Source organism: Ursus americanus, chromosome 20 (assembly GCF_024610735.1).
Source record: "Ursus americanus isolate L20-20 chromosome 20, mUrsAme1.1.p, whole genome shotgun sequence".
Classification (NCBI taxonomy): domain Eukaryota; kingdom Metazoa; phylum Chordata; class Mammalia; order Carnivora; family Ursidae; genus Ursus; species Ursus americanus.
The window spans coordinates 30,957,069-30,983,555 of NC_142146.1; the positions used below are offsets into that span (position 1 = coordinate 30,957,069).

The window sequence follows — 26,487 nt, forward strand, 5'->3', positions numbered from 1 at the left end:
TTTGTTAGCACTTTGGCAATTGAGGTCTGTCTTATTATCAGTACATTTAATTAGTGGGGTCATCTAGGGGTTTCGTTTCCCGGAATCAAGTTGTTTCAGATCCTTGTCCTTGCTGTTTCGTCTGGTCACTCCAGTGAGTGCAGTTATGTTGCCAGTGGGCAGAATCTTCTAACACTCACCCTGAAGTGTTTGAAAACATCTTCATGTTCTGAAAACACCAGGTTGTCCCAGAACGTCCTGATTTACTTTTGCCGAAAGTCACTTGTCTGCTAATATATAAGATCACTTGCTGCCTTTTAAGTAGTTTATGACTACCCACCAGGCTTTTGGGGGGCAAACGAGTGTTGGTGGGAAGCTACTACCACCACTGGGCCCCAGAGTGATGTCGAGAAGTTCTTTCTTTCTGAAACTATGAGATCATATTGATTCTTTTAATTTAATTCTGACGTTGCTAAATCATGTAAATTTTTTCTTTCAATATAAAGATTTAAAGAGTATTTTCTCTACGACATACCTAAGTAAACTTATAACCATTCACAAGAACTCTAATTGTACTCCTTCTCTTTAAGGATGAGAGTGTATGAACCCCATAACCCTCTATGAATTGGCCAGGGCTGCCAACATAAAGTACCACAAACTGGGTGGCTTAAGCAACAGAAATGTATTGTCTCACAGTTTGAGACGCTAGAAGTTCGAAATCAAGGTGTTGGTAGGATTGGTTCCTTCTGGAGGTTCCTTGCTTCTCCCCTAGTTTCTGGTGGTTTGCTGGCCGTCTTTGGTGTCCATTGGCTTCTAGTCATATCACCCCACTCTACCTTTTTCCCTTCAAATGGCATTCTCCGTGTGTGTATGTGTGTGTGTGTGTGTGTGTGTGTGTGTGTGATTTTTTATCAGAATACCAGCCATACTGGATTAGGGGCCCACACTACTCTAGTGTGACCTCGTCTTAGTTAATGGCATCTACAATGACTCTGTTTCCAAGTAAGGCGACATTCTGAGCTACTGGCAATTCAGGATTTCAACATGGAAATTTGCGGGGTACACAAGTCAACCCAGAATACCTTTGAATACCTAGACAAGGGGAACCAAAGAACCTGTTTTCCTCACAAGGTTATCTGGTCTTCTTTGTACCTATAGAGTACGCTGACTGGGCCCCTGGGCCTCCTTCAACTCTTCCCCCACATTTCCCCAGCAGGCTCTGCTTCCAGGGCGGTAGTGCTGCTGTAGTAGGGAGACCTGGACTGTCCTAGCGTGGCAATGCATCAGCCTCAGACTAGCTGACAAGTCACCTTCAGTCTCTGAGCCTAAGTCTCCACATCTCTAGAATGGCATCATCCTATTATTGGCCTCCTCTGGTTGCTCTGAGGATTAAATTAAGCAGAGCATGGAGAGCCTTGAGCACAATCTTTGGTGGGCTGTGAGTGCTCAGAAAACATTTGCTATCATCATTCATATCAGCAGAGTTACAGGTACGTGGGAATACCCGGAGGGGACCTGGGCAAGCGTGCCTCCCAGCCCCGTGTCTATCTGCAGGGAGAACAGTCATTTTGCCTCCCGAGGCCTCAGGTTCCTCATAGGTATAAAACATATTTGGAAAAGATTCTCTTTCAGTCCTCTTTGGGTGGTTAAAAAATTATTAAAGGAGACAAATTAGGTGATACAAACAAACTTGAACATTTCATGAAGTGGACAGGCTCCTTTTGGAGAACTGCGAAATGGGGTGGAAGGCAGGGAGCTTTTATAGGATAAAGAATAAGAAACATGAAGAGACAAATAGAAAGTATCTGATTGGCTGGGGCCACACAGGAAACCTTGTCTGCGGTGAGGGGGCCCAGAGTTGGCTTAGTGTTTGGGGACTGGCTGACTGAATATACTTTGTTTCTGGTCAAGTGGAACATTTACAGGGACACAAAAGTTATCTGGATTTTGGCTTGCTTATGTGGCACCCAGGCAGGAGTAGGGCCTAGAAAGTTATTACTAGAAGGTCAAACAGTTTGTGATTCAGAGAGCAGCAGGGACCATGGCCCATGGCTCTGCCGCAGTTGGCTCATCTGGGCTTTCCTCCTGCAGAGAACCTGGCAAACAGGACTGACCGTGACCAGTATGAGTTGCTCTGCCCAGACAACAGCCGGATACCTGTGGATAAATACAGGGACTGCAACCTGGGCCTTTTCCCTTCTCATGCCGTCGTGGCTCGAAATGTGGGAGGCAAGGAGGACTTGATCTGGGAGCTTCTCAACCAGGCCCAGGTATTCCCACCCTCCATCCTTACCTCCTACTTTGTGTGTGTATGGGGGGGTGTCCCTGCTTAGATTTGGGGCATTTTCTTACATTCCCTTCTAGCCACTCTGAGAGTTCTTTTGGGTGTAGGACAGGAACCATGTCACACATCATCTGCTTCACTGAAAAACTGCTCAGTCTGTATATGTTGTAGACAGCAGAGGCCAAGAACCCCTCACCTGGTGTCATCGACTCCATGGACCAAAGACTCCATAGAAGTGCCTCGTTGCTCCATTTTTTTTCTTTTCAGTACTAAAGGGGTCCTCAGGATGTGGGGTAGATGCCCCTTCTCCATGGAGTATTCCCCTATTATGTTACTGGCACGTGATCCTGCCCTCCTCACTTCCCTCAGTGGTAGGTTCCCCGGCCATGAGCATTCTCTCTGTCTGGTATTGGTGGCAGTCTCTTCTGGCCAGCTCTCATTCATTCCCTGTGCCCTCTCTGTTGCTGCTCTCTGCTCAGCACTGGGGATTCAGAGATGAAGTAGACAATTACATGCTCTTGAGTTGCTCCCAGACAAGTGTGAGGGACATGATGGGTACACATACAAATTATCACCAGATGAAATGGTACAACCTTGGGCATATGGACTGTGTACTTTGTAGAGGACAGAGGAATTGATTTGCAGGGTATGTCTAGGAAGATTCTTGAGCCCTGGGAAGGAAGCTCTGTGTACCCCTAGGAAGGGGGGGGGTATTTACCAGTGAAGGCAGCAGGTGACATTTCACGTAGAGCCACCACAAAAGCAAAAAGCAGACAGACATTGGAAAGAGCTTGAGGGTATGTGCTATAGTCAGGAATGGCTTTGGGCCAGTTAGTGGGAGTTGTAAGCAAAGGGCCCTTCCATTTTTTGAAGGCCAGAAAGTTCTCAGCTGGTCCTTTAGTGGTAGGCCTGAGGTCAGAGAAGAGCCCAGGACTTCTAACCTCCAGGCTTGGTGGCAGGTGTTGGACCGCCAGCTGTTCTGGGATGAAGACCCCCAGAGCTACTTCAGACAGTCAGCTGGCCAGGAGTGAGGCAGCCTTCACTGCCTGCCCTGTGGGAACAAACCATTGGAGAAGGGCAGCTGCCTGGCACATGGCAACCATACCTCTTGGTGTGGATCTCGGGGAACAGCCCCTGGCAGTTTCCCTGAAGCTGCACATGGCAGACCAGCTGGTATTTGGGTAAACCTTTCCTTGGAGAGAGGTGGGAGAACCCCGGGAACCACAGGGGCTTTGGTGGGCTGGGTGATTTGTCTTAGCTCTCAGGTGCTCATATTTTCTCCCTTCCAGTTTTCCTTGTCTGGTTTTGGGCTTGTTTTCCCTTGCCCTTGCTATGCCAGCTTCCCTCCTTCTCTGTTTCTTTTATCCTTTGAACAGGAACATTTTGGAAAAGACAAGTCAACAGAATTCCAGCTCTTTGCCTCTCCTCATGGGAAGGACTTGCTGTTTACAGATGCTACCCATGGGTTTTTAAGAGTCCCTCCTAAGATGGATGCCAAGCTATACGTGGGATACGAATATTTTGCTGCCATTCAGCATCAAAGGATAGGTATGTAAAGTCCTGGAAGGGCAGCAGAGCAGGAAAGCCAGAGAAGCTTTCCCAGTGCCTGCAAGCCTCGCTTACCCAACCTTCACTGGCCCATGGAGCCCAAGGGAGCTACCAACTGCACTGGGTTAGTGAGGGGATTTTCTGATGAGCTGGGGAAAAAACCTGAATTATGAGATCACAAAAGGGTTTTGAAGACCTTCAGGTAACAGTGAACTTTAAGTAATGATGGCTCTTGCTCCTGTGTATTAACCAGAGTCACCCCACCCAGTGGCGGGTCTATATGACAGGGAAACTAGCACATCCCAAACTGAAGTGGGAACATGGCCTCTGCCAGTATAAGGAGTGAAACTAGAATTTCAGAGGGTTAATCCAACTCTTGCCTTCCTTTACATACCAATGGTTCATTTCTTCTTTCTTTACTTTTGTCTTCATTTAGTCAACCAATAGTTAATGAACATCCACAAAAGCCACTGTGTTAGATGTGGGCATACTGTGGTGAACAGACATTAGGTGAAGGGGAGAGCAATCAGGTCCACCCAAAGGAGAACATATGACTACCAACTGGGGAATGCTACTGGACGGGAGAACCCAGTCCTGTCAGAGCAAGCTCTGGAAGGTCCTGACCTTCTGGTGCTCAGAAATGGCTTCCCTCAGGAGGATATACTCAAGGAGATGAGGTCAGGAGGGTGGGGAGCTGCTCTGCCTTCACTACTTTTTCTGTGTACTGAGTCCCCCATTTCTCCTGGAGGGTGATAGGCAGGAATGGAGCAGTGATATGGGTGCGAGACATGCCCACTCTGCTGCTGTCAGTGAGGGCCCCATTGGGCAGCCATTCTGTAGCCAGTAGTAGTAAGCTCCCAGACACATCTTCGGACTTCTTTTGGATGCCTGGCTTTTCTCCACCTGTCCTAGGTGTGGAAGACTCCTGGAGGGCACTGTGGTGTGCAGTGGGCCACCATGAGAGGGTCAAGTGTGATGAGTGGAGTGTCGTAAGTGGTGGTGCCTTACAGTGTATCATCAAGGAGACCACTGAGGACTGCATCGCTGCCATCGCAGTAAGGAGGGCCCCACCTCCACAGTTGGGGTTGGACATCCAGACATGTGGCCTCTCTGCCCTCTTCCCATATGTCTTCCTGGTGGCCATGAGACTAAGATGCACCTGTTGTGTGCTGCCCCCACCCTCCAAAGCCCCACCCAACTCTACTGAATGTGCCCCTGTAGCTCAGGCTGGCCCAAGACTCAGACTCCTTAGGTGCTCAGCTCTGGAGTTCTGGGAGCTCTGAGTAGTGTCCTTCCCAGGAGCTGCAGGAAGTAGGGTGACATCCTGGGGGGTGGTCAGGGCCCCGGTGGATTGTGAAAGCAAATCAACCTCAGTCCTTGAGTTGGAAGTATAATTTTTTTTTCTGGTGATAAAAATATTATATGCTGGAAGAGAAATGAAAAATAAATAAAATCATTCACAACTTTATAACTCAGAGATCATTACCACATAATTTCTGAGTTATGAAGTTGTGTTATTAGCTTTCCATTTCTCTACGAGCAGATAATATTTTTGTGATTAGAAAAAATAAATTTATAATAAAAGACTAAAAAACTGACAAACTCAGGAGACACACATTCTTCTTTAAGAAGATCTTTATTTTGATAAACCTTCCTGGGACTAACCCATACATTAAGATCTTGCAATTTATATAGTCTCCTAAATGTGTCAGTTTTAAGGATTAAATGAATTTGAGTGCTCAGGACATTGCCTAGCATATAGTAAGCAGCAATAAATGTTATCTATTGTTATTAATTGAAGTCAGCACAGTAGGTGCACCTTCTTAGGGAACGGAATATTCATTTAAAATGTTTTTAATGGCTGGCTGCACAATATTCCACTAAGTATTTCTGCCTCAATTTATTTAACTGATTTCTAAATGTCTACGTTTGAATTATTTCCAAATCCTTTGCTATTGTAGATACTATGGAATTGAAGATTTTTGTTCTATAACCTCAATATTTCTGGGTATACCTTTAATAATAATAATAGCTAATATTTTGGAAGTTACTTACTATGTACCAAACATGTTTATGAGCTCTTAACTTGAATTAACTCATTTATTTATTTTAAAGATTTTGTTTATTGTCAGAGAGAGAGGGAGAGAGAGAGAGAGAGAGAGAAAGAGAGCATGCACAAGCAGGAGGAATAGCGGGAAGAGGGAGAGGGAAAGGGAGAAGCAGGCTCCCTGCTGAGCAAAGAGCCCGATGTGGGACTTGATCCCAGGACCCTGGGATCATGACCTGAGCTGAAGGCAGAAACTTAACCAACTGAGCCACCCGGGCATCCCACATTAACTCGTTTAATCCTCACAATGAGCCTATGAGCCCATTTGATGGATGAAAAAAGTATGTATAGAATAGTTTTTAGGTATGTGTCCTTTGGAATAATCAGATTCAGGAGGCTGTGTGGTATGCTGGTTAGGAGCAGAAGCTAAGGAATTAAACTATTTAAGTTTTAGTTTTAGTGACCATCTATTGGAGAAATTATTTAACTTCCCTCTGCTTTACTTCACTAGTGTATAAAAGGGAAAGAATTATAGTACCTACTTTATTGGATTTTGTGAGGAATACACGAGATAATCACTGTAAGGTGTTTAGAAAGGGCCTGGCACATAGTAAAGGCTTGGTAAGTTTTTGTTTGTATAGTTGCTACTGTTCTAAGATAGATTTCTAGAAGGGCAGTTAATAGGTCAAAAGCTAAGGGTGGGTATTTATCTGTGTGTTTTTATCTCAATGATCTTATCACTGTAAGTATACATTTTTTGCTCTGTTGGAAAATTTCATTGATTAAAATAAGTTTATTAATGAATTATTTAATTAGAGAAATTGTTTATTGCAAGTCTTTGTTGTGCCAGGGCTCTGAGTATAGTGCTAATGGGATTACGGGAACAGAATTGAACTCCACCATACAGAAGAAAACAAGTTCCATAGAATCATAGTAAATACAGGGGCGCCTGGGTGGCTCAGCTGGTTGAGCATCCGGCTCTTGGTTTCAGCTCAGGTTGTGATCTCAGTGTGGTGAGATCAAACCCCATGTTGAGCTCCTTGCTCAGCTTGAGAGTCTGCTTGAGATTTTTTTCCCTCCCCCACTGCTCCTCCCTGTTTGTACTCTCTCTCTCTCTTTCTCTCAAATAAATAAATAAGAAAGTAAGTAAATAAATAAATAAAATCTTAAAAAAAAAAAAAAAAGAAACATAGTAAATACACCCCCTGAGTCTGGCCATGTAGATTGCTGAGTGACGGTGGTTACAAAGAAAATGTAGTAAGGGCATGTCCAGTACTCAAGATGGGTCTAATGAGAGGTCAGAGATGCCAGGGCACAGGATCTGGGTTGGGTGCTTGTTCCCGGGTCAACATGTCCAGTTTTCTAAATCCTGTGGTGATACGGCAAAAGTTTGGGTGATCCATCATCTGATGAATCAAAAGGACATATGACATAAAGCCAATGAGATAGACACCTCTGAGGGTCAGTGAGAAAGGAAACGGCCTCACTGTTGTGCTACTGATTTATTTCTTGACTTCAGAAAGGAGAGGCTGATGCCATGACTTTGGATGGAGGCTTCATTTACATAGCGGGCAAGTGCGGTCTGGTGCCAGTCCTGGCAGAGAACTACAGTAAGTGGAGGGGGTGCCTCTCTGTGTTTTATTTCCTCTGGGCCATGGACATAGAAAGAAGGAGAAATGATCTAGTTCATGATCGAGATAATAATTAACTATGGGTGGAGTGTAAGAGGCTAGCAGATAGTATCCTCCTTCCCCAGAGTCAGAACCAATGAAGATATGGACATAGGAGTTAGGCAGAAAGAGATGGAAAGAGATGTTTATTATTGAAAGGCTGATATTGGAGGGCATGGAACAGTGCTGGCTTCAGGGCTCACCAAATGGCCCTGGAGTTAGAGTTACCCACTAGTTCGGGAGAACAGGTTTGTTGGCATACCCAATGGCTGAGGGCAGAGGAGAATGCATACTGTCATAGAGCTTCATCAAAAAGGTCTAAGCCACCCTCTTCCCACTCTCTTCAATAAAGAAAGGAGGGGCTGAGCCACATGTGCCTCGCTCGATACTTTTGCTAAATTTACTAGTCCAAAATTAACTCACCCCAGCTGCACTGGAAGGTTGAGAGGTGAGGCTACAAGGTCATGTTCTTCAGTGGGGGATCCTTTCACATAAAAAAAATAAAGCTGGGGAAAAGAGAATTTCACCAATATAATTTATTAAGCATCTCATCTGCTAGGCAGTGAGCAAGAAACCATATATTATCCCTCAAAACAAAACAACTTTGTGAAGTAAATAATAGCAGTTCTGTTTTACTGATATAAAAACTAAAGCTTAGAGAAGTTAGATGATGTGTCCAAGGTAGAATGAAGACCATATCCGGGTTTTTCTGACTCCATGGACTGGTTTTTTTCCCTTCCAACATAGCAAGCATATAATGATTGCCTACCACAGTCTAGAGCTCTGAAGGGAAGAAAGAGATCAGGATGATTTGAATCACATAGCCAATGCATAAGGATCTTTGTCAAGATCTTCAGCGGTCTCTGACCCTCTTCAAAGGGCATCTCATTTTCTTTCTCTGTAACTCCCTGAATGTTGGGGAGATTCTGGGGGTGGAACCTCATATTCAAGTGGCAAAGGTCAGGGGGAGGGGGTTAAATGGGGCTGCAGAGTCTTGGCTTGTTGATAACCAGTGACAAGGGGCTTAGCTGGTGCTTCTTACTTTATTCCTCACTCTTGAGACTGAGAAGCTCATGACTTTGGATTGAGTAATATGAGAGTTTAATGCCATGTATCCCGATTGTTTTTCTTTTTAGTGCCTAAGGATGGGTCTACGTGTGTAAATACACCCGCGGTAGGTGAGTCAGAATCAGTAACACTGGGGCTCAAAGGTGAAGGCCATCGTTGGGGAGAGGGTGAGGAGTCGATCTTGTCTTTAGAATAGACCAGCTGACAAGTTCTCCCATCTATGTCTCCACTTAGGCAGGGCGGGTCTATATCTGTTCCTGAAGTACCTAATCTTGGAAAACAGGGCAGTGTTTCTCAATCTAGTGTAGTGCCTGGACCAGCTGCATCAGCATCACCTGAGAACTTGTGAGAAATGCAAATTCTTGGGCTCCACCCAAATCCACTGAGTCAGAAACTCCAAGGATGGGGTCACTGCTCTGTGTTTTAATAAGCCCTCCAGATGATTCTGATGCACACTGGGGTTTGAAAACAGCTGTGGTGGAAGATCCTGGGATGAAAACAGGTGCTCACGTGGGTTTGGCATTTCTTATGGGACAGGTGAACTGGGGGAGGTGGGTGGATTTGGACCACCACAGCACTAGCAGCATCTCTGGTCCCTGCTGAGCACAGGGTCACAGAGGCCCTGCAGGCCCACACCCTAGAGTTCAAAGCTTCTCCCCTGCAGCAGCTCCCCTCCATGTACAATAGGACCCAAGCCCTAAGATATGCTCTCCCCCTCCCCCTCTGCTTTTATGGCTTACAGTCTTCAGTGGGTTGTGTCTTCATCCCCAACCCTAAGGGCTGGCATTTCGACAGCCGTGCAATCTACTGAATACAGAATATGAGAAGTCAGAAAGAACTCCACTTCAAGAACGGTTGAAATTTCCAGGAACTGTAGTGATATGCAAATGCAGGTCAACAAAGAAGACAGTTCAGGGTGGCTGGCTGTGATGGAGAAGGTTAGATTTGAATAGAGACAGAGAGGGATCAACTCCAAAGACACACACACACACACACACACACACACACACACACACACCCCAGATGGCAATAATTAATGTCATTTGTGCAGAATTAGTCACACCTCCAGAAAGGCACAGTAACAGTATTTGGCTGCTGGAACAGTGTAATAGAGCACAGTCTGGTGAGGGTTTGCTGTGGCCTCAGGAGAATCTGCTTCACTGAGAGGGGGGCTCTGGTACTATTTGTGCCACTGGCAGCATGGCTGGAAACCCAGCCATGTAATTTCCCCATTGTATCGTAATGTACAATGTGCCCATATTAGCACATTTGATCCCCCCCAAAAATCCCCCTGGATGGATATCATTGTCACCATTTTACTGTGAAGTAATTGGCAATGCAGGTCTTCCACCTGCCATGTTGATTTCCAATTTTTCCAGGCTTGAATATATAGAAACCTGAACTGCAACGGCAAGAAAGGGAGTGTAGTGGGGAGGGGGGTTCAGAGTGGTGGTGGAGGACCACATTATCTTCTAGTTTTGAAGATTTAGGATTCTAATCTTCTTATAAATTCAGCTTTGCTGTTTAGGCCCCAGTCAATAAGTACAGTTCAGTTACAGAGTATTGGGATAGGAATATATCAAATATCAGTGGCGTTCCCATTAGAATCAAGAACAAGAGAAGAAGACCCACTCCTACCAAAGACGCTGGTATTACTTTGGAAGTGAAGGCAATATGACTTAAAAGATTAGAAAAATATTTTTTAATATTGGAGGAAAAAAGATTAAATTGTCACTATTAGAAAATGATGTTATCATAAATCTAGAAAATCAAAGACTTTAAAAAAGAAGTTACTAAAGCTCTTTCTTTTGGACTTCAATGGAAATATTTCAACAGGTGGACACTTAAATGTATAAGATTTATATAGATAATTTGTAATATGGCAAAATGGGTCACAATGTAAAAGCCCACCAGTTGGAGTATTATGAAATATGGTACTTCTGTACAGTGGAACATAACTTAGTTTCAACCAATAAACAGAAAGAGATAGCTATATCTATTTCTGCTGAATCAAAAAGGTGCCCACAATATGTCATTGAGGGAGAATAAAGCATCTCACAGTAAAGAATGTATAGCAGGAGTCCATTGAAAAAGTATGAAGTATGTGTGTAAATATTTCTGGATGTATGTATGTAGACAGGTCTGGAGAGGAGTAATGTCAGACTGTTCGGCCCCATACCTAATAATGATAGTTATTGGGAGGGTCTTCTGCTAGAGTTAGGTGAGGGATTCAAGCTATTCCTCCTCCCCTGGGATAGTGGCAGGCAGGGGCTAACTGTAGCAGCTCTAGAATACATTTTCAGAGGGTCCTGGGGCTACTGAAATTGCATTTTGATATCTCTGTTGCAAGGTCATTACGTCGTGGCAGTGGTTAAGAAATCAGATCCCTACTTCTCTTGGGACTCTCTGCAAGGCAAGAGGTCCTGCCACCCCGCAGTTGGTACTTCTGCAGGCTGGATCATCCCCATGGGTTTAATATACAACAAAACCGGGTCCTGTAAATTTGGTAAGTGTGTTCTGGGAGGCAGTGTGGCAGCCGCTTCCTTGGGCCAGTGCCTGTGTAGGACAGGAATTCAGTTCAATGGCAAGGAATGTCAAGGGATGGCATAAATGGGTAGTGGGGTCAAGGGCTGGGCAGACATTACAGGTGAGCTTCACCTCTCCTTGAGCAGGTACTCCCCTTTCTCCTCACCTCCTTACTTCTTAGGGGAATGGCTTGGCCCAATGGGCAGATATCAGGGAAATACCCTACTCTTTATGTGTTACAACTGGCTCAGGGAACAAGCCTGGGGTTGCAGAGTGAGAGTGGTGTGTGTGTGTGTGTGTGTGTGTGTGTGTGTGTGTGTGTGTGTGTGTGCATATTATTTTCCCATATAAACCAGATTGGCTGCTTTGTAAAAATTGAAAACCATATACCAGTAAGTCCTTGGGTGCATTTTCACTTTCATCCTTATCTCCTATAGATTCTCATATTTATCATTTTAGCAGTACTCTTGCTAGTACCTAAAAGGCTCCTGGTGCCCTGCTTTTCCCAGCCATCTGACAAATCTCACCTCTGCATGAACCCCATTACCTCCTCTCCTCACTCTCTGCACCTTAGCAGCTAAACTTGGCCGGAGAAGTCACAGGTAGAGCAGTTCACTCCACTGGAAATGGTTCAGCTGCTGGCCTCAGTGGGCCTCTGGAAGTCACACCCTCACTGTGTCGCTGCTCCACACCCCCACGCTTCCCAATAATTATCCTAATGTCTTCACTGTCCACACATTTCCAGCCCACACCCATCTACCACCCTTTCTCAGCACATGCTCATCTCAGCTGCAACAGACAACTGAAATGGTCAGAAAGTTTCCCCCTCACCGTCCCACTGCCAAAGCTGTGGGCCTCCTCATGGCTGTATCTGCTCAGCCTCCCTCCACCTGTACTTTGGGTGTGGGTCCGTCCCGTGCTCTCCTCCCTAGAGCCTCATACCCTTGGTTATTCCTTCTCTCTCTAGTATAGCCAACAATTTCTTTCAACATTAAACAACCCCAGTGTTTTCCATTTTAAAAGTCCTCCCTCTCCCAGCAGTCTCCTCCAGCTTCTGACTTGTTTCTCCTCCTCCTTGCTGCCAGACTTCTTAACAGCATGGTCTGAGCCACTTGTCTCCCACTCACTCCTCCACTCCCTGTCCTCTGGCTTCTCTGCATCATTCCATAGGAAGGACTCTGAAAGCTACTGGTGACCTGCTCAGTTGGAAGGTCATGCTCCAGTCCATTCTTCTATGACTTCTCTTTCTACAGATCACCTTAAAACACTATCTTCTGGCTTTTGTGAAAACACTGGCTTGGTTTTTCTCCTACCCTTACAAAGTCCCTTTTCCCAATCTGGTTAATAAATGTTTCAATTGCTTAAAGGAACTTTCTTCCCCCATTCTAAACTCAATCCGCAGGCACTCACATCCATGCGTACAGCCTCGTTTACCATCTAAACAAATAATACTATACATACAAAACTAGGCACATAGCCAGCACTAGATAAATGTTTGCTGTTATCACTATTATTAATATTATATCCATATGTTGATAACTATTACATCTTTATCCCTAGCATTGATCTTTCACTTCCACACCTGTGTATATTGAACTGCCTATTTGACATTATCTAGTTGAATATCTCAAAAGCACATTAAGCTCAAAACAAAATGTGTCATCTCTGCTGAGTCGGCTCCAGAGCTGCCTAGCTCAGTGGAGGACGCTATAGTTCATCCACTTGCCCCAGCTGGAAAACAAGCTGTCATCTCCCAAGTACCATCCATCACCAGTGATGTCCCTCTTCACTGTCTCCCTCCCCTTGTGCTACCCTAGTCCAAGCGGTCCTCATCTCCCCTGGACTACTTCAGTAACCTGCTGCTTGCACCCCACATCTGCCCTGGATTCCATTCATCCCACTGGCAGACCAATCTTTGCAAAGTGCAGATCTGGCTATATCCGGCCCACTACCCCTGGTCTAGCATTGCTATAGCCCTTCAGAAGCTCCTCATTTCTCTAAGGATAAAGAACAAAATTTACACAAAGGTGTAAAAGCGGTTCTGGACCTTGCCTCCTCTCCACTCACTCTTGCACTGGATGGTCTAGCCCAGTGGCCTCTTACTAACCTTTCTGTGCTGTTTGCCCTCACCCCCCACTCTGGCCCTGGGCCTTTACAGATGCTGCTCCCTGTCTGGAAAACTCTTGTCCTTTCACCCTTCACTTAGGTAATTGCTATTCATTCTTCATCTCTCCACGTGAGGCCTCTCCCTGATTCCCAGGTCTGTACCAGATTCCTTTATGTACAGCTGTGTAGAACCAAATTCTTCTTTCCCATTGCAAGCCAGGGCGGGGGTGGTGTACAAATTCACTAGTGTGGCTACTTGAGTTATGATTGTTGCTCATGGACTTGGGTTCCAGGAACACGGGGCCTATGTAATGTCCTCACCAATGTGCCCTGGAGCCCAGCACGGGGCTTGGCAGCAGGGCCTCTCAGGTCCCTTCCTGGATTTGGAGTCAAGATGGAATACCTTATAAGGGAGGGCAAGGGCAGCAGAGGTCAGGAAGAATGTGGGAGACGTTTGACTGGGTGGGGCTTTTAGTTTTGTTCTCTCCCTTAGGATTACATCTGCGTCTGTCCTTCCACTCCTCTGCCCTGTGCCACTTCTGCTCCACAGACACTTGTCCCAACTTCAGCCAGTCCCCCTTTATTTTGCTCTAGTTGCAACTTTCTTTTTATTACATAACTTTCTTATTTGTAATAATATGGTACCAAACACCCAAATGTGTCTTTATACCATTCAAGCAATTCTAGGGACAAAATCGGAGGCTTTCTTGCTAACATGGGCGAGAAGAGCTGACCTCCTGTGTTTTCCTGCACAGATGAATTCTTCAGTCAAAGCTGTGCCCCAGGGTCTGACCCAGATTCCAGTCTCTGCACTCTGTGCAGTGGTGGCAGCAGCCCAGCCCACACCTGTGCTCCCAACAACCACGAGAGATACTATGGCTTCAGCGGGGCATTCAGGCGAGTAGTGTCTGTGAACTGCCTTTCTCTTGGGCACCAACCCAGTGAACCTCTTGTCTTTTCATCTTTTCCATCATCCCAAGATCTGGCTGCTACATTTAGGAGGAATCAAAATTAGAAAAGAGAACTGCAAATTCTCACTGGCCCCAAGGCCTTAAGTCCAGCTCCTTTCTGGAATGCTTTTCTGCAGACCCAGCTGACTTAGGGCGCCTGAGGAGAGGCAAGAATGAGGGGTGCAGGGTCACAACCCTGGGTCTACTTTTGTTCTTTTCTTCTGTGTGATTGTGGGCAAGTCACGGAATCTTTCAGAGCCCCAGTTTAAAATCAGAGGACAGGTACTGGACATGTGCTTCTTACACCTGGCTGATAAGTACATTTTAAAAATAAGTATTCCTGGGATCCTCCAGCCATTCAAGAAACCTTTATTGAGCACCTACTATGTGGCAGGCACTGGGCTAGGTAGAGGGGTTATTAGAGCAACAAGACACATGTAGCTCCCCTGCCCCCTGCGTCTCATGGGGAGAGTAGGACAATAAACATATAAATAAGGGCCAATCACTTCCTGACCGTGCTGAGTGCTCCAAAGGAACCAGGGGGGTGGTGCTGTAGTGACTTGGGTAGGAGACAGTTTTGGAAATGGTGGCCAGGGAAGGCCTTGGCAAACAGAAGGGACTGTGTGAACGGAGAATTAAATATTGAGAGGGAATCAGGCCTGAGAAAACCTGGAGGAAGACTTTCAAGCAAGAAGGAACAACCAGGACAAAGGCATGGGGTGGGACAAATCATGCTGTGTCTGAGGCCAGAACAGAGGGCCCTGAGGGGGGGCACAGGAGGTGAGGGGGACATAGGTATGCAGAGGCTGGAGCTGCAACATTGGATATGTCTCAGTGCCCTATTGGCCTGACCAAGGAGGTAGAGTTAATTCTAAGTATGCTGAGCAGCGTGGGACCCTTTGAGGCAGGAGGCATGCCGTGTGAATTGGGGTTGTGTGGCTGCTGTGTGGAGAACGCGTGAACATCTAGGAAGGACCCCTTTATTTGTCACACTACCAGATGACTTTGTCCTGCCATCTCCAAAGTTTTATCTCTTTCATAAGCCATATATAATGACATATTTTCATAGATCCCACGACAACAATGTATGCTGAACATGAAACCTAGGCTAAAGTAGGGTTGTTTTGTTTTGTTATATCGCAAAGTACGTTGGCATTAGGGTTGACGGTCTTATTGGTGCTAATATGATAATATCACAGAGGACTTAGAATTGTCAGAGGTTTGTCTTGAAACACAATCTGCCCTCTTCCTCTAATGCAGTTGAACACTCACAGAGCACCCTCAGCTTCAGATGGCTCGTTCTCCCCACCACTTCCTACCTGCCTTTTCACTCTCTTGGGTTTCCTGACTCTAACATTTCTACTGACTTGTGACCCACCGATCCTGCCAGCTCTTCCCTGTTCTCTCCCTGCTTCATGTTCCTTTCCCCTCCACACCCAGCATACATTCCACAGCCAACCACGATAATCATTCCCCTGCGAGTAGCCTCAAATGCCTGCCCCTCTGCTGGCTGAAGCACGGCCTTGGTTAGGTCTGACATTCCACCACTCTGTGTCTGTACTGTTGGGGTGCCTGGCCTCCTTGTATAGTAAGGAGAACCCACCTCATATATGCACATGTGCCTAGTGCCCTCACTACCCACTCTCCTAGAAGATGAGTCCATCCTCTGTCCTCTCCTCAATCTTCAACACATCTCCCTTCGTCTGTCATGCCTTTGTTTCCTATTGCAGCTGAGAAAATTGAAGCAATCCAAAGAAATGCCACAACATCCCACTGTCACATCTACCCATGTGTGGCATCTGTGCCCACAGACGCCACTCTCCCTCCTCTTGTGTGGACCACTTGACTGTCTCCTAGCTCAGCCCTGTCCCACGCCTGCACCAGCCTCTCCTCCGGTCTGTCCAAGGGCATTGCTCAGCACTTCTCCCCTCTTGCTCCTGCGCCATCGCAGGTTCTTCTCTACTGGGTCATTTCCCATCCACACATGTTGCTGTTTTTTTCACCTTAAACATCAGTAGATAAGTAAAATCTCTCTTGATCTCACTTCCCTCTCCAGCGACTTCCCATTTCTCTTCTTCTCTATATCCCCCTCTCTTGCTTTATTATTTTTTTAGCACGTTTCATGCTCTAGAATACTACATATTTTATCTGCTTGCTTAATGTCTTTTTCCTTTAATAAAATGAATAAAGACTCCTTTGTTGAAAGTGAAAAAACCCAAGGAGCTTCCTCTTTAGAAGGCATGAGACTTGAGCCTTAGGAGTCAGCCAAGATACTTTAAGGTGAGAGGTGCCAGATAAAATTTAGGAGATCCAGCTGAATTAGAATTCCAGATAAACAATGAATGAATGTTTAGCATAAGAGAACACACTTCTCTCCCCCTTCTACTTTGTCCTCTTCTCTCCTCTTCTTCCTCCTCCTTCTTCTCATTTCTCCTTCTCTTCTCTTCTTCCTCCTCCTCTTCCTTTACTCCTTCTTTCATCTCCTCCTCTCCTCTTCCTTCTCCTCATCCTCCTCCTTCTTCTCCGAAGAAGAGAGATGCCTCATTTACTTTCCCTGCAGGAGGGTTTTCTCTATTTCTCAGTCTACATGGAAGGAAATGTCTATGACTAGCCTTATTACATCTTCTCATTTATAAAGAAGCAGTTTAACACAGACCATAATGTATTCATCCCAATTCCTGGGAGATGGGATTGTCAGCCCAGTTCCAACGAAAACTTCGTGTTCACACAACTCATGCAGCGAAGTTGCGTTGTAAACTTTTAGCTGCCTCCACTGTGACCAGAGGGACTGGGGGGATGGGGGAAAGGAGTCAGTTCTCAAAGTATTAATGCTTGGTAGACCAAATAAGAGTCAAGAATTTTTAAATAAAATTATACAAGGGGAATTTTGTTTTCCTAGATATAAAAATTACATTATAATATTATATAATACTGTAATACTATGATCAGTACAGATGGGTTTGTGTGCAAGAGTGACAAATTAGTGGAAGAGACTAGACTTCGAAGACTTATACATGGACACATTATATTTGTGTATAACAAAGATAACATTTCAAACTGGGGAAAGGATGAACTTGAGAGATCAAATAAAATGAGTGTGGCGAACTGGCCCCTGGGTCTGGTGGGAGCAGATTCAATAGTGAGTCAATCCCATAAGCTGACTGGCAAGGGTCAGCCAGGGTGGTGTGAAGGGGTGCTGATCGCAAGTGCAAAGATTTCTTGTAGGTGTTTGGATGAGTGGGGGAGGGAAGCCCATTGCTGAGGGGAGTGTAGGATCAAGACAGGGATTATTGTTTTTTAAAAAAGAAAAGAAGTATGAATACTGATAAAAAGAGCCCAGTGAATGGGGAAAGTCTCCAATTACATAAGAGAAAGAAGATAACTATCAGAAGGTGCCTGAGAGTGTGGGCAGGAATGGGATGTAGGGCACCTGGGGAGGACATTTTTATGGAGAGGGAGACCTTTGCTCCTTCCTTGTGCCTGGAGGGCAGGAGAAGAGCACTGGAGACTTGAGTGACAGATTTGGCAGAGGGAGGCTGGAAGAAAGCCCATGTAATGATATCTGTGTTTTCTCTGGGAAGCAGGAGCACATGTCAAAATGAGTGTTGGGGAGAGGGTCTGTGGAGAGACAGAGGCATGGGGGAATTTGGAAAATATTTTAGTCATTGCTCTATGGAATGGGGAGGTGGCTGTCTCAAACAGTGATTCTCACCACTAAAGCACAGATTCTCCTAGGGGGCTTGTTGAAACACAGATTGCTGGGCCCCACCCCCAGAAGTTTCTGATCTAGTAGGTCTGGGGTGGGGCCCAAGAATGTGCATTTCTGACAGGTTCACAGCTGGTGCCCATGCTGCTGATCCCAGCCCACACGTCCAGAACCACAGATCTAGAGTAGAGTGAGGAAAGCGGGAATGCCCAGGAGGAGTTAATGATCAGGAGGGTCTCTGGTCTGCCTCCCTGCTGAGGTGCAGACACACCTGAGGCAGACCATCATTTTTATTCAGGACTGGGATTATATGAAGGGCAGGAAGAGGAAAGAAATAGGGCAAAGGGAGCTTAGGAAAATTGAATGGGAGTAATTGATCCTAGCTAAGTATAGAGGCACCTGAAGTTAGGAGAAAGAGAAAACTGGAGAGGTGCTCCTGATAATGAATCACTAATGTCAATTGCCAACTGATTGGATGTCATAGAACTGATTGTTAATGTGTTCAACATTTCTCAAACAGAATAGACCTTAAACACAGAGAAACAGTCTTCTGGGGATTAAGTGTGAACACATATCTAGTGATGCACATTCACGAGGGATCATTAAGGCTGACTAGACGTATGGATTTGAGAGTCCTTGAATATTCCTGTTAATACGAGGTTTCTCCTCTGGAGAAACCGATCTGTATTTAAAATAAGGAACCAAACAGTGGTTATCTACAATAGAAATAAAATAAGCAGGTTTCTTTTTCTATTACATTTCCCCTCTAATTCTCAGGGACAGCCTGACTGTTACAGTTGTGTGTGTGGATGGGGTCAGTGTTAGGTGTGCCCAGTGGCCTCAGGTGGAGGGGGTGTGAGCCTCCCGGTGGTTCCCTCTGGGCGTCTCTCCCTCCTACTCCCATTGGAGCTCCTCACTGACCTGACCCTTGCTGTGCAGGTGTCTGGTTGAAAAAGGAGACGTGGCCTTTGTGAAGGAGAGCACGGTCTTCCAGAACACTGACGGTATGTGCTTGTGCTGTCATTTTCTCCCTTGGAAAAAAACTGAGTCTCTCCCTGGAAGTTACTCCCCAGTCGGGCAACTGGGAAAGTTTATTAAAGCATGGCTGGCTCTCTTCATTTATAGGCATTCCTTCTATATTTTGGATACAGGTTTTTTTCAGCTATATGTACTGACAATATCTTGTTTCTCTCTGAAAGGCTTACCTTTTCACTTTCTCAATGATATTGTTCTATGAACAGACATTTTAATGTTTAATGTAGTTCAACTTATCAATCTTCTTTCTGGCTAGTGCTTTATCAGGCCTGTTTAAGAAATTTTTGCCTTTAACAAGACTGAAAAGTCACTAACCAGAAAGGCTATGAATTTATAACTATGCATTTTTTTCTTTCTTCTGTTTTATTTTTGAAGTTTTATTTTTCTGTGTCTCTGTGATTCTCCCAGACATTGGTGGTTGGTCACATCCCCCTGGGGAGGGCACCTTGACCAAAGCTGTCAGCTGTGGCTGACTGACCTTCCTTCTTCCCAGGAAAGAACCCTGAAGCATGGGCTAAAGATCTGAAGCAGGAAGACTTTGAGCTGCTGTGCCTCGATGGTACCAGGAAGCCTGTGACTGAAGCTCAGAGGTGCCACCTGGCCATGGTTCCAAATCATGCTGTGGTCTCAAGAAAGGATAAGGCAGATTTTGTTCGCAGAATGCTCTTCAATCAACAGGTGTGGGCACACAGGAGGTCCTTCCACAGTCACCCCAACCAAGCGCTCAGGTCACCTGCAGAACTGACAGGCACACCCAGTCTCACACCCTTTCTCCCTGGGCAGTGGAACTAGATTCTCATAGCCCTGCCTCTGATGAAAGCAGAAAGCTAGCTCGTGGCGATGCTCACTTTGTGCTCCGGGGCTGTCTAGGATATCAAAGTTGACTGAAAAAGCCTTGGACACATGAATATCTGAAGGGTCTCCTGAGACTCACTTGCGTCTCTGAGCAGACTCCTGGTACCTTCAGAACTTGTTCAGTTCCTCCATGAGAGTTGTCTTTTTCTTCTTCTGTCACAGAAATAAGGGAGTTGGCTCAGTGCCCTTCACACTAGGGTGAGGAGGTATATGTGGTAAAAGCAAAATGGAGGCTACTCTACCTGACTTAGGGTGGATCCCAGTGCATTACTGAACCCGGACAGGCTGAGCATTGTTTTAGGCTTCCTGAAAGTTCAAGAGCCAACATTCAGACAACTCATGACCTCTACAGGCAGCCAACAATGGCTATGAATTAGCTGGATGCTTAAATCGAATGATCTTAAGGAAAACCCAAAGCCTCATCTGCCTTTCGCACTCATACACCCCACTGCTGGAAGAGCCCCATATGAGTAATCCATGTCTTAGCATATGCTACCCACACATCCCAGTTAGAGGACTACAACGCAGGGAGAACTGGCAAAGCCAAAGGCTCTTGGTCAGGGATTCCTGAAGGCATGTGTCTCCCAAAAGGCAAGCTGCCCCCTTGGCTCTAGGGGGCTGAACAAAGAAAAAGAGAGGAGGGGAAGGAAGAGATGGAAATGGGCAGGTGCCTGGGGCAGATCTAGAGAATAGAAGAGGCAAGGCAGCAAGGGCTTTGAGCAGTGGAAGACAGGTAGTATGACCCAGGAAGCTGAAAATATCCAGCAGTGATTGGCAGAATTGTGATGCAGTGGCCACAAAACTTGAAGTATTTTTAATTTTGCAGTTACTTACATACATTATCTCCATTTACAAATGAGTAAACTGAGGTTCACTGAGCTCAGAAAAGAAGTTTCCTAAAGTCACATGACAAGGAAAAGCTAGGGCCGGATTTGAACCCAGAGGCCATGCTTTTTGCCATTAATGGTGCCTCTGAAACTGTTGCTGTGTCCCAGGTCTCCCAGGAGCTGGAGCTGAGCAATGCAGCAGACTTAGATCTTCTGAGGCAGAATACACAACCCGGTGCTGCCTGGTACTGCTGCTCACTCTGTGTCTGTCTGTCTATCTATCTAACCCAGGAGCTCTTTGGAAGAGATGGGTTTGAATACAGGATGTTCCAGATGTTTCAATCCTCAACTAGGGACCTGCTCTTCAGCGATGACACGGCATGTTTGGCCAACCTTCAGGATAAAACAACTTATCGAAAATACTTAGGACCAGAGTATCTTAAGGCGATTGCTAACATGGGACAATGCTTACACTCTGGTGAGTAGAATAAAACACCGAGGAACAATACCATGGGGGTCAAGGTGATTATGTTTGTATTAAGGACCATCGTGTGCCAAGCTCTGGGCCAGTACTGATAGGAGCACAAAGATGGAGAAGGCTTGCTCCTGGCCCTGCAGGAGGATGCAGACCTACCAGTGAGGCAACTCAATTAGACGACAGTATAAGAGACTACCTGAAAAAAGACCCAATCCTTTGAAGGAGACAGAGAGTGCAATTGAGATCATTTGGAAACTGAACTTGTTTACTTGTGCATTTCCATTCTTTCCCCTAACAAAATGAAAAGGTACACATGGGTGAGCACTTCAGTGTAGGGAGAGGGTTGGGAAATGACCCCTCTATATCACTAATAGACTATCAATTTTCAAAGATTTTAAGTAAAATGTGTAAGTAATATTAACAGAAACAAAATGAAGTTAGCACTATAGTGTGCCCTTTCTAGTTTTAGATATACATATGTATTAGAATGGCGTGTGTGTGCGTGTTTAGAATGGTATAGTTGCCTCAAAAAGGATTAAGTAGGAGAAATAAAATTAAAGTTGGGATAATCAAATTGCTGGGAGTGTGCCTGAATTTTTGTTGAATTGTACTGTGCGTTGGAGATGATGAGAACAGGAGAAAAGGAAAATGTAGGTATTTAAGGATAGCACTGACGTCAGTTAGGAGATACAGTCAGAGAGAGAGAGAGAGAGAGAGAGAGAGGGAATTTAAAAAAAAATTATTATTACCTAGCATTTACTTTTAGAAAACAGAAACAAATGTATTTAGTCTGGGTGTTATACACAACTAATGAATCATCGAACTTTACATCAAAAACCAGGGATGTACTGTATGGTGACTAACATAATAAAAAAAAAAAAAGAAAAGAAATGTGTTTAGTAAGCACAGGAAGTACCTGAAAATCTTTCTCTTATGTTTTGCTTCACAGAACTTCTAGATGCCTGTACATTCCATGTACATTAAAAACTGATCAAAGTGGGCAACCACAGAGATACTCGATGCCTGCAAATATGGTGGGGACACATCCTCACTTGTCTGTGTGTAGGCCTCTGTTAACCTCAATTGTTTGATATAATTATGTGCTGTAACTGGTACAAAAATTAAAATGAATAAAAATTGTGTCTGTTCAGAAAACTTCATTATATGTCCTCAGATTTTTTGAGGGGAAAAAACTGTCTTTATACTAGAGTTATGCTTCTAAATTTAATATCTATTAAATTGTACTTTTTAAAAGAACTGTACAAGACTAGCTCATCTTCCCTCCCTATTCTTTATTTTACCCAAGAGTTGAATCACTTATATAGAATTTAAGCAATAAATCTGTCTGAAGGGAGTCTGAGTGGTGATTATAAGTGTGCAAAAAAAAAGCATCAGTGTGTGCAGTAGAAGGACTTACATAATAAAAACAGAGGATAAGGAATGAGTTTGTGTATTTTAAAAATATATTTGAACATTTAAAATTCATAACCTCAAGTGGAATAAAAATCCTGACTCAGGGGGCACCTGGCTGGCTCAGCCATTAAGCGTCTGCCTTTGGCTCAGGTCATGATCCCGGGGTCCTGGGATGGAGCCCCACATCAGGCTCCCTGCTCAGCAGGAAGCCTGCTTCTCCCTCTCACACTCGCCTTGCTTGTGTTTCCTCTCTCACTGTCTCTCTCTGTCAAATACATAAAAATGAAATCTTTAATTAAAAAAAATCCTGACTCAGATTAATTGGAAGACATTAAATTTACTGCAAAAATCTAACCCTACAGTCAACCCTTTACAGTCAACTTCCTGAAAGTATGATTTATACTCACTTAAATCAGTTTTTTATCAGAGATTTTGCCATATCTAGTATTACCACAACTGAAGTTTATGGTAGTGCCTCAATAAATATTGAATGGGACCCTAAGTCATATATTGTTAAATGTTAGTTTTATGAGTGTGGACTTCTGCTTCTATCTGTGAAAGAGTAACCAGTACAGGACTTGCCCTCCTTCCATAAACAACTAAAAAACTGCACAAAGTATATGAAACAACTGTTTTCAAACATTGGACAATAGCAGCACAGGACTCCAGCTCCTGAAAGAAGGGGAAAAAAAGAGGTAAGCAGAATGATGACCCTACTTTTTGCCTGGAAGAAGTTTCCAGATGATGGCACAGGTTGGGGGAACCCAAGAAAGCCTGTCATGTTGAGTTGTGGAAACAGAGATCAGAGCTTAGGGAAGCAAGATGACTGGAGTTTGTATACAGAAGACATCTGTAGAAGAGTCTCCTTGAATGTTTGGTGAAACACTAATATGCACGAGCGTAGAATGAAATTGAAATCTGTCAGACTAGACAAAGAATAACTGTGAGAGACCTATAAGCTGAACAATTCCCAACACCCACACAGAGCTAGGAGTCAGTTGTGTTCCTACTATAATCTGAATGAAGAGACCTAATCGAACACCTAAGGATTTTACTGAAGGTCAGGCCTTGGATGTGAGGATAAATAAAGTAGCTGTAGACTAAGGGCTGCTCTATAACTGACCTGAGAGTGAAACTAGCCTTGGTAGGATCCAGCTGATCTGTAAGTGACTTAATGGCCTTCTAAAATAAGCCTCAAAATACATTACAGGAAGACAACAAATTCTAAATATTCGAAAATGTTGCATACATAATATCCAGCATCAAATGCAAAAGTTACCAGATATGCAAAGAAGCATGAAATGTGATTCAGAGTCAGAAGAAAAATCAACCAATAAAAACACACCTAAAGGGATACCTGGGTGGCTCAATCGGTTCAGTGCCAGACTCACGATTCTGGCTCAGGTCATGATCTCAGAGTTATGAGATGGAGCCCTGTGTCAGGCTTCATGCTCAGAGCAGAGACTGCTTAAGATTCCACAGATTCCACTTGAGATTCCCTCTGCCCCTTCCCCCCACTCTCTCTCAAAAATATAAATAAAAACTTAAAAAAAAACCCACACACCTAAAAACTAAAGACATGATGGTAGTTAGACAATAGACTTGATTTTAAAATTTTTTTTCTTCAAAATTTTTTTTTATTTTTTAAAGATTTTTATTTATTTATTCGACAGAGATAGAGACAGCCAGAGAGAGAGGGAACACAGTCAGGGGGAGTGGGAGAGGAAGAAGCAGGCTCATAGCGGAGGAGACTGATGTGGGGCTCGATCCCATAACGCCGGGATCACGCCCTGAGCCGAAGGCAGGCGCTTAACCGCTGTGCCACCCAGGCGCCCCTTTTTCTTCAAAATTTTATTTAAATTCTAGTTAGTTAACATACAGTGCAATATTGGATTCAGGATTCAGGGATTCATCACTTACATATAACACCCCGTGCTCAGCACAAGCGCCCTCCTTAATACCCATCATCCAATTATCCCTTCCCCCCCACCTCCCTCTATCAACCCTCAGTTTGTTCTCTATGGTTAAGAGTATCTTATGGTTTGCTTCCCTCTCTCTCTTTTTTCCCCCTTTCCCATATGTTCATCTGTTTTCTTTCTTAAATTCCACATATGACTGAAATCATATGGTATTTGTATTTCTTCGACTGATTTATTTCACTTAGCATAATACACTCTAGGTCCATTCACGTTGTTGCAAATGGCAAGATTTCATTTTTTTGATGGCTGAGGAATATCCCACTGTGTATATGTACCAAATCTTGTCTATCCATTCATCAGCTGATGGACATTTAACCTCTTTCCATATTTTGGTTATTGTTGATAATGCTATATACATCGGGGTGCATGAACCATTTCTAATCTGTATTTTTGTATATTTTGGGTAAATACCTAGTACTGTTATTGCTGGATCATAGGGTAGTTCTATTTTTAACTTTTTGAGGAACCTCCATTCTGTTTTCCACAGTGGCTGTACCAGGTTGCTTCCCACCAACAGGGCAAGAGGGTTCCTCTTTCTCCGCAACCTGGCCAACACCTGTTGTTTCTTGTGTTGGTATTTTCGCCATTCTGACAGGTGTGAGATGGTGTCTCATCATGGTTTTGATTTGTATTTCCCTGATAATGAGTGATATTAGCATCTTTTCGTGTTTCTGTTAGCTATCTGGATGTCTTCTTTGGAAAAATGTCTATTCATGTCTTCTGTCCATTTCTTAACTGGATTATACATTTTTGGGGTGTTGAGTTTGAGAATGTCTTTGGATACTAACCCTTTATCAGATACAAACAATGAACATTAAAACAGTTGTTATAAACATTCCCAAGGATTTAAATGAAAACATGAACATAACAAAGAAAAAAGTGTGAGGCTTAAAGAAGACCCAGTGAAAATCTAGAGCTGTAAAATTTGTTTTTTGGAATTTCATCTAAATTGTCTATTTTTGCCATAAACATGTCCAAAATATTTCCTTATTATCTTTTAATATTTATAAGTTGTATAATGCTATCTATTCTTCCATTTTCTGTACTGGTAATTTTTGTTTCCTCTCTTCATTTTTCTTTAGCAGTCTAGTTATAGCTTTATCAATTTTATTGAACTTTTCAAAGAACAAACTTTTGTTTGTGTTTTTTAAATTTTCACTATTTGCCTATTTTCTATCTCATTTTCTCTTCTTTTTTTTTTTAAAGACTTTATTTATTTGAGAGAGAGAGAGCACGCCAGAGAGAGAGAGAGAGAGAGAGAGCATGAGCAGGGTGTAAGGGCAGGCAGAGGGAGAAGCAGACTCCCCACTGAGCAGGGAGCCCAATGCGAGACTCTATCCCAGGACCCTGGGATCATGACCTGAACCAAAGGCAGATGCTTAACTGACTAAGCCACCCAGGTGCCCTCATTTTCTGTTCTTGCCCTATTTCCTTTCTTCTACTTACTTTTCATTTAATTTGCTTTTTTTCCCTTAGATTCTTAAGGTACAAGTTTAGATCAGTTATTTAGAACAGTCTTCTTTTCTAATATAGACATTTAAAATTATAAATTTCCTTCTAAGTACTACTTGGGCTGCATCCCTCAAATTTTGGTATGTTATATTTTCTTTATCATTCGGGTAACATTTTTTTCTAATTTTCCAAAGATTTCTTCTTGGATCTGTTTATTGTGTAAAAGTTATTTTTTATTTCCAAATACTTGATGAGTTTCCGGGTATGATTTTGTTACTGATTTCTAATTTAATTCCTTTGTGGTCAGAGATTATATTCTATATGACTGCAATCCTCTTAAATTTATTATTTTTTTATGACCAGCGTATGGTCTATCTTGGTAACCACCAAGTGTACCATGTACACTTGGAAAAAATATGTAATTTGTATCTTGGGGGTGTAGTTCTATAACGTGTAGATCTATAATATGTAGTGTAGCTCTATAAATAGCAATTAGGTCAAACTGGTTAATGTTATTGTTCAAACCCTCCATCTTGACTCATTTTTTGTCTACTTTTTGCATTA

General features: G+C 43.9%; 1 protein-coding gene across 2 annotated transcripts in view; it reads left to right on the forward strand.

Moving 5' to 3' along the window:
- Positions 1-22,239, forward strand: part of LOC123788389 (inhibitor of carbonic anhydrase-like) — a 44,011-nt gene extending 21,772 nt beyond the window's left edge. For both annotated transcript variants that reach the window (XM_045791789.2, XM_045791790.2), the window contains exons 7-17: positions 2,071-2,249; positions 3,640-3,811; positions 4,724-4,866; positions 7,378-7,468; positions 8,665-8,706; positions 10,947-11,102; positions 13,984-14,125; positions 18,824-18,888; positions 19,413-19,597; positions 20,893-21,079; positions 22,029-22,239. In XM_045791789.2, the coding sequence (XP_045647745.2) occupies positions 2,071-2,249; positions 3,640-3,811; positions 4,724-4,866; positions 7,378-7,468; positions 8,665-8,706; positions 10,947-11,102; positions 13,984-14,125; positions 18,824-18,888; positions 19,413-19,597; positions 20,893-21,079; positions 22,029-22,063 (1,397 nt within the window). In that variant the 3' untranslated portion in view covers positions 22,064-22,239. The remainder of the gene's footprint in view (positions 1-2,070; positions 2,250-3,639; positions 3,812-4,723; positions 4,867-7,377; positions 7,469-8,664; positions 8,707-10,946; positions 11,103-13,983; positions 14,126-18,823; positions 18,889-19,412; positions 19,598-20,892; positions 21,080-22,028) is intronic.
- Positions 22,240-26,487: the final 4,248 nt, after the last annotated feature.